We start from the raw sequence: 15860 nt of genomic DNA, 5'->3' as shown, positions 1-15860 counted from the left end.
GTTATTTGTGGTTATTTGTTTGTGGTTATTTTGTTGTTAATGGGTTTTCTTAATGTTTCTCTAGATGTCAGATCTTGAACTTTCTAATTAAGATCCATACTAAGACATAACATACCATTAAGAGAAGCCACAGACTGACTCGAAACAATGAGTGGATGATAACACCTCCTTGTATTTGTTTAACAAAACTTTACATGATGCACGATCTGGGTTGGGGCCTTGTACTCAGCATGGAACACAGAGATCCCCAGGGCCACCGCCTTCTGCTTCTCCCTGAGTGGTCAGTTTCTGAATTTCCTCCCAGTTGTATGTCCTTGGCAGCCCTTCCTTGTCTCTGAGCCAGATCTCAGTCGCTCAGGTTGTTCAGTCTTGAGGATGTCCTTTCTTTCTTCCTGTAGCTTCACGAGGATTTATTTGCTTTTTCTGCTTCTGCTTACCAAGACTGACTGGGGATAACCATGTGCTCTGTTTCCTTTGAGGTCCTCCCAGAATTAACCCTGAGGTCTCTTTCACTTTTATAGTTTTACTGCTAGTGGCATTAAGGTAAATGACAACAACAGATGCCATGGATTGGCTCCCTAGAAGCAGACTCTTAGGTGAGGATTTAGGGAAAAGGGATGTATTGGGAAAATCCCAAGAAAAACACAGGTGAGATGTGAGGCACTGGACTAGAAGGGAAGGGTAGACATCAGGCCAAATCCCAGGTGACTGTAAAACCCAATGATGGTAGTCTCCAGATGATAATGGTCACACTCAGCATTTTTCTCAGCAGGGTAAAGGTGTGCTGGTGTTTACACTCTCCCACACCCTGCCCATCAATCATTGGTTCAGGGTTAGCCCTGGGATCTGATTTCCAGCCCCTTTGTTTTCTGAGAGCACTAATGAAGGGGCTCTATGATAGTTGGTGTGGGGATGGACCAAGGACAAGGGCACATGGCAGTAGTAAAGGATGGGACACAAGCAGCCTCCCTTATAGCCACACTGAAGAAAGCTCAAAGGTCCACAAGTCCTCTGGAGATCTTACTTCAAGTCCTGTTCTTTCAGTGATCTAGTCCCTCAATCCTGTGAGCACACAATTCTTCCTTATCATTTAGGTCACTTCTTCAGCAAGGAAGGCCCCTCCTTGCAGGCACAGTTAGACCCTCAGCAGTGGTTAAGGGCCATAGGCCATTCACACTCAAGGGGGTAATTTACTTCTCAGGGGATCTGAAATGATGACTCTAATCTCAGTTGCCTCTGGCTCTGCCCAGGAAAGGTCACCTCAGAGCCTCCCCACACACTCCTCACTCCTGGGTGCCAGGGATGCAACATCTGCCTGATACATGTGCTTAATTATAAGGAAGATGGAGAGGGGATACTTACAAAATGAGAGGTAATTAGGTTTTTTAGAAGTCATCATTTTAGGGACATTTTGTTCCAGCAGGAGCTTTCATATTGCACAAGTGTTTTGCTGTCGATAGGAGGTTTTTTAGGGTTTTGTTTTCCTTTCTTAACCTTTGTTTCTTCCCTCTGCTTCTGCGTAAAGGGAGTTTACGGATGTAGACATTTTGGAGCAGAATGAACATTCTTTTGGGTTCAGCAGGTTTATGGTGACCTGTTCTTGTTTTCACATATGTATAGTTTACAGTAAAACATTCCTAGCAGTCATGTGAGCAAGCTCGGGCAAAAGGCAAGTTTTTCTCTTTGCTGGTTCTGACATTTTGCATCCTAATAAATTCACAGTGGAACTAATCCAGCTGTGTTCTTAGAAAATATAAAGTTTGGAAAAGGACTGCTACTATTCATAGCTATGTAATAGTTTGTTTTATACTGTGCAGAGTTGTAGTTATAAACATGCAAGCAGCTGGCAATAAATGACTTTATGACAGCTATTTCCAAGGTATAATGAAGAAAACAAAAACAAAGTTATTGCTTATAATTATGGTGCCTGGGTGAGCTTGCACAATGCACTTCAGACACTTTGCTGGCCAAGTCCATGTGATCTCATTCACAGTCTCCTCTAAATGACCTTGGCCTTCAGGTTATTTAGCTTTGGAGGGGGGAGGTACAGTGATTTGCATTTTCCAGTGCAATTTGTTAAGCAGACAGCATCCTTTTGCCCTATTCACCTGTGGAATGGCGGGAAGGGAAAAGTGAAATTAAGGACTCTTCTTTACTATTGAAGAGGTTTTACATTAGAAAAACATGTTGGGGGCAGTAGTTTGTCAATATTTTCAAAAACTTAAAGGTACTTTTCCTTTAACCCAATGGTTAAATAAGTTAATTTCATTTCTAGAAATAGATCCTATGAGAATACTATTAAGTACATAGAGGCATAGTCAAGAATGCTCGCTGTGAGTTATTATAGCAAAATTTAGGAATACCCTATATGTTCATCAATGTGGCAATATTAGATAAACAGCATAACCATGCCATTGAATAGTGCATAGACCTTAGAAACATGAGGTGGATCAATATGCACTGACATTGAACGATCTCCAAGATCTAGGACATGAAAAGAAGCTAATCTCAGAACATAAACCACAATGCATGCTCCAATCTATGTAGGAAAAAAATATATAACTATGTTTATATATGCCATCTAACTCCATTATTTTTTCATTCAACCATTTGGCAGGAATTTATTGAGTTCCAGTCTGCATTTTCGGTACTGGTGATACAACAACAAGTAAAACAAAAGTCTTCTTGGGAGTTACAGGCCAGTGGGGGGAACTGAAGCTGAGGACACAAAGAACAAGCAAACAACTGTATGTCAGGTGGTGTAGGAGTCATAAAGGGATACAAAGCAGCCTAAGGGAATAGAAAGTAATTTAGCTAGAGGCCAGAAAGAGCCTCTTTGAGGAGGTGACATTTGATCAGAGATCTAAAAGGAACATGTGCCAGGCTGTAGGGACAGTGAGGCCAAAGTCCCTGAAGCAGGACTGTGTTTTGTGTGTTTGGAGAACAAAAGGAGGCCAGTGTGGCTGCAACTCTGTGAGCAAAGGAAAAAGGGGGGTAGGCACAGAGGAAGCCAGGAGCCAGATCACTGGGAGCTTGAAGGCCATGGTCTCTGCTTCAAGTTTTATTTAAAGTGTGGTAGAAAGTGACAGGAGGACTGAGATCGGAAAAAGATTCAATTTTATTTAGGCTTTAACATGTAAATTCATGGAGTGGAATACTGCTAACCAAACTATGGACCATGAGGACCTTGTGGGGAGGGTCTTCTAGTTGAGAAAGAAGAAGGGAGGGACATGGCTATAGGAGAAATTCTCAGTGCTCTCTGCCTCCACCAGTCTCATTTGAGCCTTTGGGAATGCAGTCATGCATGACTTGAATCATTAGGAAATATTAAAGGCAAAAAAAATAAGATCAATTATTCCTTTTGTAAAATAATAAATCCCTTAGTTCGCATTCCTTTCTCTGACCTTGAGGGAGTTTGCTTTCTTGGCTTTACTGATCCTCCATGTTTATTGAAAAGGGGTAATGTGTTTTTTATCACAGGATTTTTCATGAGAATGAATCAGATAATATACATAGAGCTCTTAGTCTGGTGCTTGGCACATTACAATAATTCAAAACTGACAGCCATCATTGTTGCCATGATGCCACCGCCCATGTCCAAACCGCATAAGGCATTCAGGATGCTATGAAATTGCCTGACTCTGTCATCTTTATCCTGAGCTGTAGAAAAGGGTAAGAGGCTATTTTTTTACCATCATAGAATTAAATAGCTGAATAAACCATCTAATCCAACTCTGTTCCTTTTACAGCTAGGAAAACTGAGGCACTGAGGGGATACACTAGTGGCTCTCAGATTTATAGCTAATGAGTGACTCTGATCTCTTGCCTTTCAGTTCAAATCTTTATTTGCTGCATCAGTATTTCCCTGATTTTAAGCATTCACATTCCACTTCCTAATATGATGATCATCTAATATTTTAATTGACTCTTTAAGAATTTTTATTTTCATAGGAAACTTTGTATCATCACCCTAAGTGGAAAACCAATATTCCTTTTTGTAAGTCTTTACAATAACTTAGAGTTTTAGCATATTTATGTCATTGCTTTTGGCACAGTAATGCTGTGTAACAAACAACCCCCAAACTTAGTGACATAAGAAGCATGTCTTCCTTGCTCATATACCTGTGGGCTCATTGGGACACAACTGCCTTAGGCTGGTTTCAGACTCTACTTTTCTTTCAGCCTCAGGCTACATGAAGCATGTCCTTCTCATGCTTCTCCTCTAAAATCAGGAGTATAAAAGTTCAAATCTAAATGTTATGTCTACTATTATCCCATTGGCCAAACAAAATCATATGCTCAAGTCCATCATCAGGAATATAAAGACTTCCTCCCCTAATAGAGAAACTGTAAGATCACATGGTAAAACATGTAGATAGAAGGAAAGATGAGGACTTGGAAAAAGTAATGGGGATATGGGGCATATCAAAATCATATGTAGATATTACATTGAAATGAGTAATGGCGTCTGTTTGCCACCTCAAAATATCTTGCATACTCCTAGAGTTAGTCATATCACAGTCTGAGAAACACTCAAGTATTCTGCATTCTGGATAAAGGGATTGTGGCACAACCCACTATCCTGGTAACCAAACACCTAAAGACAAAGAAAGGTACCTTGATGTTCCATTATTTCTAAGATGCTCACTTTCTCATATCTCATCTTCTTTGAAAGTAGGATACCACCTATACCCAGAGGCGTTTTATAGTCAAACATAGTCATGGTGAGTTTTCACTGCCTGTACATGTGTATACTTGGTTATTGTTCCTGGTAGACTGACTGGGCAGTTGCAACCTCTTGACTTTCAGCCAACCAACCAATTAGAGGCCATATAAGGGGGAGTAGTGTGTTTGGCTATTGTCTGAAAACCTTTTTTTGGCAACAAAGAAGAAGCCAGCTTCAAAACTTTTAGAGAAAGTATTAGAAGCTTGGAAAAGAAGTCCAGAGCGGGACACTGGTGAAGAACTGGATCAACAACACCTATCTTGAGAGCACAAGGATGAAACTGTAGAGAACGGTTACCTGTGACTCTGTAGTGGAAAATGATTTAGAGGTACTGGACTCTGCAGGTGGATAAATTTTAGGACACTTAACCAATTTATCTCTTTTTAATCTATTCCCTAGAGCAAGATGTAATTTAAGAAATTATCTTAAAAAATCCAAAATAACCATTTCAATTAAGTATGCAATAAAAATCCTAAACGATAAGAAAACACGTGTTGTATTTCAACTCAGAGAGCTTCCCCTTTCGTAGTGGTACACAAAGTACAACAAAATAATGGTGTTTCTTGCCATCGATAACTTCCTCAGTGAAATAGGATATGTAATTAAAAACAGTTAAATGGAAGGTGTATCAGGTAGCATGCTTTTGCTTGCAAATAATGGAAAATCTAACTAAAACTGACTCAGTAAGAAGGAAAGTGTTGGCTCAGCAATTGAAAGATTCTCAAGACTGGGAGCACTTTGCAGTTAATTTACACCCACAGCTCACTGAAGTCAGAACTTTCCAAATCTCTCTTTGTGTCTGAGGGGGATGTGTGCTACTTAAGTCAATCAACACCTTCCCGTGCAGCTCAGGATGGAGTCAATCTACCCAGCTGGCAAGGCTGTTGTAGAAGCAAGGGGTAGAGGGCAAAAAGAGTGGATAAAGAAGTGAGAAAGAAATTCCCACTGTATAGGAAAACATGAACCAAGAATCAAGGGCCAGAGAAATGCAAGAGATGGTTATGATGTTGGCTTTGGACTTAACATTTTGGTTTTAAGGCACTGTTAGAATCAAGATAAAGAAGGTAGTGGGGTATTTCTTTCCTTGCCCCCGAATGGAGGAGTGGAAATAGACATTCAAAAGGATGGGAGGCATAATCGACAGCCCTGAGGATTTCAGTGTTTCTACAAATGTATTTGAACCAACATTCTGGGTTAAGGAAGTATTTTCCAGTTAGTGGCTCAATCTATAATTTCACAAAAGAAAAGTCCCCTCTCACCCTCCAAATCAAATGATTACTTTTGCCCCAAGAGAGCAAGTGCATGTTGACTTGGAAAAATAAGTCTAAAAGTCAAGTGTTATGAAGCAAGTTTTCTGATGGCTGTATGCTGGGGCCTGATTAGCATGGAGACTTTTTGCTCCTTGGGCTTCTGGAAGGAGAATACGGAGCCTTACAAATCAGGCTGGTGATGTCATTCCCTAAGTTCCACAGGTGACTGCTGAGTTATGTGCACTTGAAACAAACTAGGCTAATTGGCCTGGGTTTTGGTACAATCTTTCATTCTTCCATGGGAGAGGATTTTTGTGGGAGGTGGTTATGTTAAATACAACTTTGAAATAAAGAAATCCCATGCTACTCACTTCTGGTGATACTATCAAAAATTTATTATGGTGAAGAACACAGACTATACGCTGTAAAATCCCTTAGGTGAGCTCACTTGTTCACCCTTTATTTCTCAACCCCTCTCTCTCTCACACGCTCTTTCTCTTTCTCTCACCCCTTCCTCAGTCCCTGCCTCCTTCCATCCATCTCCCTCTCTCTCAATAAAAAGTGATTAATAGAGGAGATTTAGTTTGGACGAATTATATACAGAGGTATTTTACATAAAGTGAACTTTTCCCATGATATTGTATTTCCATCTCTGCTTTAACATTGCTTTTTTTTGTTGTTGTTTGAATTAATGCAATATTACTGAAGCCATCCTCCATTACACGACCATTTGCCTTCACATTCAAGGCAATGATGTCATTTTCAGATGAAGCTATTTGTCTTTGTTAAAACAGGCAAGGCAGTTGGTACATTCAGACTCAATTACTAAGTTACATGATTGATTCCAAGATATTGCTGGGAGGTAAGGCAAATGCAAGTTGCCATTAACTGTTCAGTATGTTCTCTTCTGCGAGATCTAATGGGAAAAAGACTCCTATAACTGGCCCTAAGAGGGAAGCAGAAGGTAGTTAGATCAGTTCCCCAGGAGGGAGACTCTGAGACAGAGATTAGGGTACATGGTGCTTATTTAGGTGTGCCCTTGGGATCACACCTGGGGAAGAGAGGGGAGCAAAGCAGGAGTGGGCAGAGGGAAAGAGGAGCTCAGGAGCTGGTCGGGCCCTTCAATGTTGCACTGCATTAAGCTAAGATGAGCCAAGCCTTTCCACTCTGTATTAATTAGTCTTTGGATGTGGACTGTCCTGGAAAGGGGCAGGATCCTGAGTGGAGTAGCCCTTTGCATCTGAGGCAATCCTGGAAAAGTTGACTGTTGGAGTCTACCTGCTGACAGCACGGTTGAAGTCTAGGCCCCAAACTGTAGGGCAGTTTTCCTCCTCCAGGGATCATTTGGCCCCCCAGCGGAACTTTGACAAGATTGAGGCATATGTTTTTATTGTCACAACTGGGGGAAGAACAGTGTCATCAAGTGGATAGAGTTGAAGAATGCTACCAACCATCTCGTAATGCAGCACACAGCCCCTAACAACAAAGAATTATCTGGTTCAAAGTATCAACAGTGCCAAGACTGGTATAGGACACCAATTCCCCTTGAAGTGGAGCTAGATGGAGATATTACTGCCTGTCAGATACAGTGTCCTGTGTTTCTCCCACAGACCCTTTAGTTTCCATTTACTAAGGAGGAAACTGATGCCCAGGGAAGTTCAGTTAAGTGCCCAACAAGGTGAACTGGAAAGACATCCAGGTGGGGTTTAAAGTGGGCTTGCTTGCTGAAACATCATGGTATCTTCTGGCTTCTGCTTGATGGTGTGGCAGGTCTGAAACCTCTCTCTCTCTCTGTCTCAAACACAAGACAGGTGAGGTTTATGTGCTCAGTTCATTCTCATGGAATTCCTGTACACTCAATTCCCTCTATTTCGTTTAAAAGGCATAGCAGAATGTGAGTGAGCATGGCAAAAATGATAGGGATGACCCCGAATCCTCTCTAATTTGTATTTGTATTTTTAAGCCGGCCATTCCTGACCTCTGGGGCCCTTTCTATTAGTAACAAATTGCTTACAGTAAGCTTGCAGCTGGTTTTTATGTTGAGAGAAAGGCCTGTCAGTGGTCTTGGTGAATGCCTTTAAAAAGACTAGAACATTTCCAGGAGAATTTGCTACATGCTATCTCTTCATTGTTCTGTATCCTTGGATTTATTGAATCATTCAAGAGCATTCCTCACGATCGTATTGGCACCTCCAGAACCCAAGGAATCAAAAAAAGAAAAGAAAAGAAAAAAGAACTCATTAATTCATTTAAAAAGTAGCTCCTATTCCATTTCAGAAATTGTCCTATTTATTAGTATTTACTAGTAAAAGAACGGAAAAAAGGAATCTATCACTTTGCAGACCTGTAGGTGAGCTTAACAGAATCCATTATTAACTCCTTCTACAACAAAATCACATGAATTGTGACTTTTTAAATAGGACATCCACGTAAAGGGAATAAATATGCAGTCTATAAAAATGTTACAGAAAATAAAATGTAGTACACATTTAACCCAAAGATATAAAGAAAAAAGACAGACATTCCATCATTATTGAGCTCAGCAATAACATTTGGTATTATAGTCAACCACAGCTGCAGAGTTTGGGTTCTGCCGCACAGTCAGTCACATTTTTTAAAAACTCCGTCATCGATTTCTATAGCACATTTCTATATGGTGAACGTTATCACCTTCATTTTCAGCTGAAAAATAAAAATACGGGAAAGATTAAAACAACTTAATTAAATTTACACAGAGGTCCATTGGCAGAGGACATTGTTTTTTGTTTTTTTTTTTTTAAGATTTTATTTATTTATTTGTTAGAGAGAGAGAGAGAGAGAGCATGAGCACAGGCAGACAGAGTGGTAGGCAGAGGCAGAGGGAGAAGCAGGCTCCCCGCTGAGCAAGGAGCCCGATGTGGGACTCGATCCCAGGACGCTGGGATCATGACCTGAGCCAAAGACAGCCGCTTAATCAACTGAGCCACCCAGGCGTCCCGGCAGAGGACATTGTTATGCTCAGATCACGTTCCCTCATTAGAGAGCCTAAATTAGAGCTAGCTCTCTAGTCACATTTGTTCCTTGACTCTTTCAGCCAGATTAAATAAATATAAATAAATTCTGCCAGGTAAAATACGGGGTCTTGGGCAGTTTGGGCCACTCTAACACACTGCCCTGGACTGAGCAGCTTCAACAACCAACATTTCTTTCTCACAGTTCTGGAGGCTAGGAAGTCTAAGATCATCATACCCACAGATCTGATATTTGGTGACGGCCCCTTTCCTGGTTTGCAGATGCCTGTCTTCTCCTTGTGTCTTCAGAAGGGGAAAAGCACAGAGTGTTAGCTCTCTTCCTCTTCTTATGAGAACTAGAACCCTATCGTGGGGTCTCCACCCTCCCCCTAACTAACTCCTGAAGACCCCACCTCCAGATACCATCACATTGGGGTTCACCATGTCAATTTGGGAAGACACAAACATTCAGTCCATTGCATATGGTTTAAGCAGTAGTGCCTCTGTAAAAAAATTGACTTTAAGAAAATGAGCATATATATATATATATATATATATATATATATATATATATGCCGTTTGTTTAAATTTTACTGATAAAAAGACTGTGTAGCACACAACTTACAAACAAGAATAGAATATGCAATACTTTATTATAAATTCTATACAGCTGATCAATTCTTACAAAAAACTTTTGCAAACATTTTAAGAATTTTCTATCCATAGCCAACCTATGGTTTCAGTTGACCCACAAGTATAGTCCAATAGGTACGTTGATTGATATTTTCAGATTTTAAGCCACTAACATGACATCACTTAATGTCCAACTGAGATAGGATGCTCGTTAGCAACACCATTATATAGTATTTATATTGTATACACATTTATAATTAATATATATTTATGTTATATAATATATGTGTTATATAAATGGATATAGTATTTATATTAAATATGATATACATTACTTATATCATACAAATGTATAATAGACATAAGTCATTTCAAGGGCAGAAGCAATAGTAAAATATGGGCAAAATAATTAAGAGGTGATGAGATGATTTCTGAATATTTGTTTTAGATGTAACATCTCATTGCAGGCTTATATGATTTAATTTCTTAATTATAACTATGTTTAACAGTTGGGTCACAAGATTCCTGGAAATTTGACAGTTGGCTCTCCTGAACTGGTACGATTGCTGCTGATAAGTTTTCAGTTAATCAAATATGCCCATTTTCCACAGTATCTCCTACTCCAACTGAGAGGAGTTTTAGGGGCCTGAGCATGTGAATAGAGGGCAGCCCATCATCAAGTAAATAGATGTTGAACTAGAAGATGTCAGGTTAAGCAGAGTTGTTTTAAAACTTACTGTTATTTTTGTGGTTTATTCACAGGCATTTCCCTGCATCTCAACCGGCATTTATGGTAAGTGATCTAGCTTTTGATAATATTTGTATTTCGTTATTTTGTTGTTAAAGGCAAGGTTCACAGGAAGATAAAATGTTCTCTGATGGATATAGTTTGCTGTGATTTAGAGACCCAAAAAGCAGGTCGAATCCCATGGAGGGATCTCAAGAGGCTATTCAGATATTCTTTGGTGTTCTTGAATTTTGTTGTATTGGATACCACATGTAATAATTTGATGCACTGTGGCTTAATGTCTTTTGTTAAACCAAGAATTCTGCTGTGGTAGGATTTGACCTATAATAGGGTTTTCTTTAATCAAGCCAGGTTTCTCTCCTAGATGACTCATAATGCATATAAAGCCTAGCAGTATCATTATTTTATTGTGAATTACAAAATAAATAATGGAAACATTAAAACATACACACATGCATGTGTCATTATATTTAATTTTAAAAATATCCAAAGGGGAAAAAAATACCCAAAGAAGTGACTGTTAATAAAAACAAATAATTTTAGTAAGCTGAAAATATATATACTTTCTTAGTGTTGACAGATTATTTTAGATAATGACTGCTTCACTTAGAGATGGAAGCAAAATGTTTTTATAATCACTTGTTTTCACTAACCTAAAGCTCCCAAAATATTATTCCACCTACAATGACATTTCCTGATGCTTTCTTTCTCAGGCCATTAATAAATGTGTTTTACAATATTAAGGTAACATGGGGTTTAATTGTCATTTTAGGGTGTGCTGATCAGGGAAAATAGATTAGACCCTTCTGAAATCAAACTTCTCACATAGAGGCTCTTAACTGAAAAATAAAATATGTACAAATGTAAAGAAATAGTTTAAGTTCATTACTATTGGGAAGGGATACCTAGATTGATGTCAAAGGTACAAGATTTATTTCTCCTTAATATAGTATTTCTTTTAAAGGCCTTGGAGAGAATAAAATGGAAAATACAGGCCTGAATCAAGTTAAATGGGGAAGGATTTGGCTGCATCATTTAAGAATTTGAGGCATGCCTTTTTCTTCTCCACATTCCACAGTAGCCTGTGTTTATGGAAACACAATGGACACTGGGCTGGAGAGGGCTAAACCGCACCATCTACATAATCTCCATTTTGGCCATTCTTTCTGCCTCACAGGTACCCAGTTAGAAATCTTAAAAATCTGCTTAAAGGAGACATGAAATGCAAAGTTTTGCCTGGGCAAGAGCCCGCATCTTCATTTTACCTGGAGTCTGGAGTCAAATTAGATTCCACTACAGAAATGGTTCCCCTCTCAAGAATGGTCTCTCATGACAGTCTTGATTTTCCTTGACAACAAACAAATACACACCTGCCTAAAACAATATTATGTTTACTTTCTATGTTTATTACCTTGCCAGATTGCTGATATCTGTTTTGTTTCTGAGAATCTAGGGCAATGTGCAAAGGATTGCAGGTGAATTTAACATGTTACACTGAAAAAGGGGGAAGGGGAGCTAAAGAAGAGAAGGATAGTGAGGAGGGACAGGAAAATGAGAAGTCAAGAAAGAGTAGTAAGAACTAAATCAAGCCTAAAGTGGCTCATGGATAATTTTAATCCCCGAAGGACAGAAATTTCTGCTCAGAGACAATAATATGGCCCAAAATATGCTAACTTGTTCAGTACTGCGTTATGTTGGGTAGGAAGGAAATACTGAAGATTTTGGGGGAAGACGTTGACACCAAGTCACAGCCACTGGCTTGGAGGGCTGCCACCAGGCAAGCTTCATCAGTTTTCACAATGCCAGGTCCAAGCAGATAGTTTTCAAGTCCTGGATACTCCTCTCTTTCCCCTCTATCTTTTGATTAAATTTAAAAGTGAGGCTGATACCCACAAAGTCAGGTGCCATTTTTGCTTCCATTAGCCCCACTGGAGTTTGAGGTCTTGATCTATTTTTAGCTCCATGAGATCGTGTTTTAGCAACTTTTAGATCATTCCAATTCTCTTTAGTTGATGGACCATTTAGCCATTTGCAACTTGGATATTATTTCCTATGTCCCTTGTGAAATCATCGCTTTCCCATTAGCTCTTGATTCTCTCCCAGAACCCATGTATTATATATTGGTCCTTTTCTCACTCTTGTTCAGGGGCCCCTGCTCTGCCTCCGTCATTATCCAAATCACTTTTATTTTTATCTCCATTTGTTGGGATTTGAAATCGTCCTTTATTTAAGGAAACTGGTCCAAGGCTAAAAAGAAAAGCTTTAAAAAAGGAAGCAAACAAAAATTCCCAACACTTTGTAAGTCATATGAGAATGGATTTAGAGTGAGAATTCAGAACAGTCTCTTGGTGCTAGCCTCCCCCTTCTTGGTGCTAGCCTTCCCCCTTTTTCCATATTCTACCTTACTAGATTAATTTTTCTAAAAAACCACTTGGTGCATGTTTCCCATCTGCCCAGGAGCCTTTGATCATATTCCATTACTTGCATGTTAATATTTATTCCTTTCGGACTGAACAATAGGTGCTTTATGTATCTCCCTAAACCAGTGCGTTCAAAGTATGTGAAGAGGGAGAAGAAATCTCTTCTCAAGGATGTGAATTGGTATGCCAAGAAATTTATATGTACCTTTGATTTTGCATCATCATTAAAAAATTATTTATTTATTTGGAAAAGAGAGAGAGCATGAGCAGGATGAAGAACAGAGGGAGAAGCAGACTCCCTGCTGAGCAGGGAGCCCTACACGGGGCTGGATCCCAGGACCTCAAGATCATGACCTGAGCCGAAGACAAATGCTAAACCGACTGAGCCACCCAAGCGCCCCTTGCATCTTTAAAAGGGTGATTTAGTTTGCAACATTTCCTAAACTTATTTGGCCATTGATAAATTTCTCAGCCCTCTCAGGACTGGTGTTTTCTCCTAGAAATAGGGTTTTTTGTGTGTTTGTTTGTTTGTTTTAAGATTTTATTTATTTATTTGACAGAGAGAGATCACAAGCAGGCAGAGAGCCAGGCAGAGAGAGAGGGGGAAGCAGGTTCCCCACTGAGCAGAGAGCCTGATGCGGGGCTCAATCCCAGGACCCTGAGATCATGACCTGAACGGAAGGGAGAAGCTTAACCCACTGAGCCACCCAGGCGCCCCTGCTAGAATATAGAGATTTCTTGTCATGCATCCTCCATGGACACATCTTCTGTGACCCACAAAGGAGCTGATAAATCTCAGAACATGTGAGAAACTTTGCCAGCTCCAACCCTGCGTGCCTTCCTTATAGCACACTTCCACATGTTCCTAAACTCATACACACACTCATGTGCACACACACTCATACCCCCATGGGCACCGAAATCACACACGCCATCACTATCACACCCCTGAGGCCCAAACACAAACACACCACACACACTGATACAATTGAATAGTAACCTCTGAGTAGTCTTCCGTCAATATGCCAACTCTTAGTGGTCATTATATCTTTTGAAATCTTTCGGCATTTTAATCTGAACAATTAGTTGCCCCCTCATTTTTGGCCCATAGATTTTTTGCTTATGTATCCTGTGCTCACCACCAGTTTGGAATTTTTTGATGGGCATAGATTTATTCTGTGCACAGCCAGGGTCTAGCATTATATCTCTAGGACAAACTCAGCAAAGAGTTGCTGTTTGATCCCAGTGATAATGATTATAACCCAAAGTGTTGCCTAACTGAAGATCCAAAACACAGAATTGTTGATTGGCAAAATAACAGGTAGAGGAAGGCCTTCTTAAGTCAGTATTTTCCTAATGGATGAACATCTCTATTTTAGGAAAAACAAGTAGGCTTCTAACAGCATTCTCAACTAGACATGGTAATGGTAGGTATGGCAACATCCACCTTGATAAGGTAAAGCGAAAACCCACGAACTTGTTCAGAGAGCCAAGCTGAACACAACACTTAACTTCACTTAAGAAAATGCCCCCCTTGGGGTGCGTGGGTGCCTCAGGAGGTTAAATGTCCGACTCTTGATCTCAGTTCAGGTCTTGAGCTCAGGGTCATGAGTTCAAGACCCATGTAGGGTGCCATGCTGGGTGTGGAGCCTACTTAAAAAAAGAAAGAAAGAAAGAAAGAAAGAAAGAAAGAAAGAAAGAAAGAAAGAAAGAAAGAAAGAAAACAAAACGTTTGTTTATTATGGCTCATGGGACAATGGTCAGATAGGTACAGATTGGCCCTGAGGAAACTACCCTGACTTCTCCAGACTTGCCCTAGTTCCAACTACCTCCCTGCCTGCTGTGATTTGCTTTAGATTTACCTTCACTTTTAGATTTATGGCCCACAAAGCCACTGTAACTCTCGTTCTATTAGAACAAAATTTTGACTATGGTAGAGCTATCTTTTGAAAGGGGTTTGGCTATTTAATTGCCAAAAATGATCTCATACCAGGATAATTTCAACAGTAAGCATTCAATTCCCATTTCATGGAAACTCAGACATCATCCCCACATTCAAAGTGTCCTGGAGCATCTCATATATACCAGTACTTCCGAGGTCCTTCAGCCACAGAGGAAGCCCATTCCCTCCCAGCCTCTCCCTGCTCCTCAGCCTTTTAAAGATTTTATTTATTTATTTGACAGACAGAGATCACAAGTAGGCAGAGAGAGAGGAGGAAGCGGGGCTCGATCCCGGAACCCTGGGATCATGAACTGAGCTGAAGGCAGAGGCTTTAACCTACTGAGCCACCCAGGCACCCCACTCCTCAGCCTTTTAAAGACAAACGCTGAGGGCAGCAAAACCAGCCACCTTTTGCACAGACTGAAGAATACCCACTGTGCCACACAACTGGATTTCAGGAAGGCACACGGCGGGAACAGACTCTGCCCCCTTTTAAGTTCTCCTGGAAGAGGAAACAGACTTTTCCACTCTGACTTCCAGCAACTGCTGCAGCTGCTCTAACATAATGTTTCCAGGATGATTCCAGAGGGCACCGGACCGTCTGCTTGCACTCAGGATGAAAAGCCACATTTGGTCAAACACCAAAGAAAGTCCTGTGTTACTTTTGGAAAAATAGATCCAGATGAGGCTTCCAGGGGCTCTAAAACTCCCAGATTCCTGTTAAAGATTTGAATTGGCTGCTAAGCCTGTCTCAGAGGGACAGATCTGAACTTCCTTGATGGACATTTCAGATCTCGTGCATGCCTTCTGCCCTCTGAGCCTGACTTGGACGCTTTGGTGCTAATAAGTTTAACAAAGGAGGCTAGACATGATACATGGCAATGGAATTTTTACTGAGAAGTGAACAGCAAAAATAATTTTAGTTCATTTTATGAGAGTCAATATAGTTAACAGAAATGAAGTCCAGGTGGGAAAGTGTATCCCCGGAGTAATGGGGAAAATATTCTCTCTGGAGTCAAAGAAAAAACCTTGAATCTTGCTTTCCAGGTACAAGGTGGTGTTTTTAGAGAGGAAAGACTTTCAGACAGTGAGTTATTGGCTGGAAATTGCGGGAAAAAAATGTGCAATGTAACTTAGCTAAAGCAGCTTTC

At 40.2% G+C, this 15860-nt stretch overlaps 1 protein-coding gene across 1 annotated transcript in view; it reads left to right on the top strand.

Moving 5' to 3' along the window:
* The window catches only part of MACROD2 (mono-ADP ribosylhydrolase 2), a 2010404-nt gene that overhangs the window by 1410562 nt on the left and 583982 nt on the right, over window positions 1-15860 (top strand). Inside the window, exon 7 of the mRNA XM_047744583.1 lies at window positions 10362-10392. Coding sequence (XP_047600539.1) covers window positions 10362-10392 — 31 coding nt within the window. The remainder of the gene's footprint in view (window positions 1-10361; window positions 10393-15860) is intronic.

The sequence above is a fragment of the Lutra lutra genome, chromosome 9 (genome assembly GCF_902655055.1).
Source record: "Lutra lutra chromosome 9, mLutLut1.2, whole genome shotgun sequence".
NCBI classification, from domain to species: Eukaryota; Metazoa; Chordata; class Mammalia; order Carnivora; family Mustelidae; genus Lutra; species Lutra lutra.
Note: the sequence above shows the minus strand (reverse complement) of the source record. Positions and strands in the feature narration are given on the sequence as shown.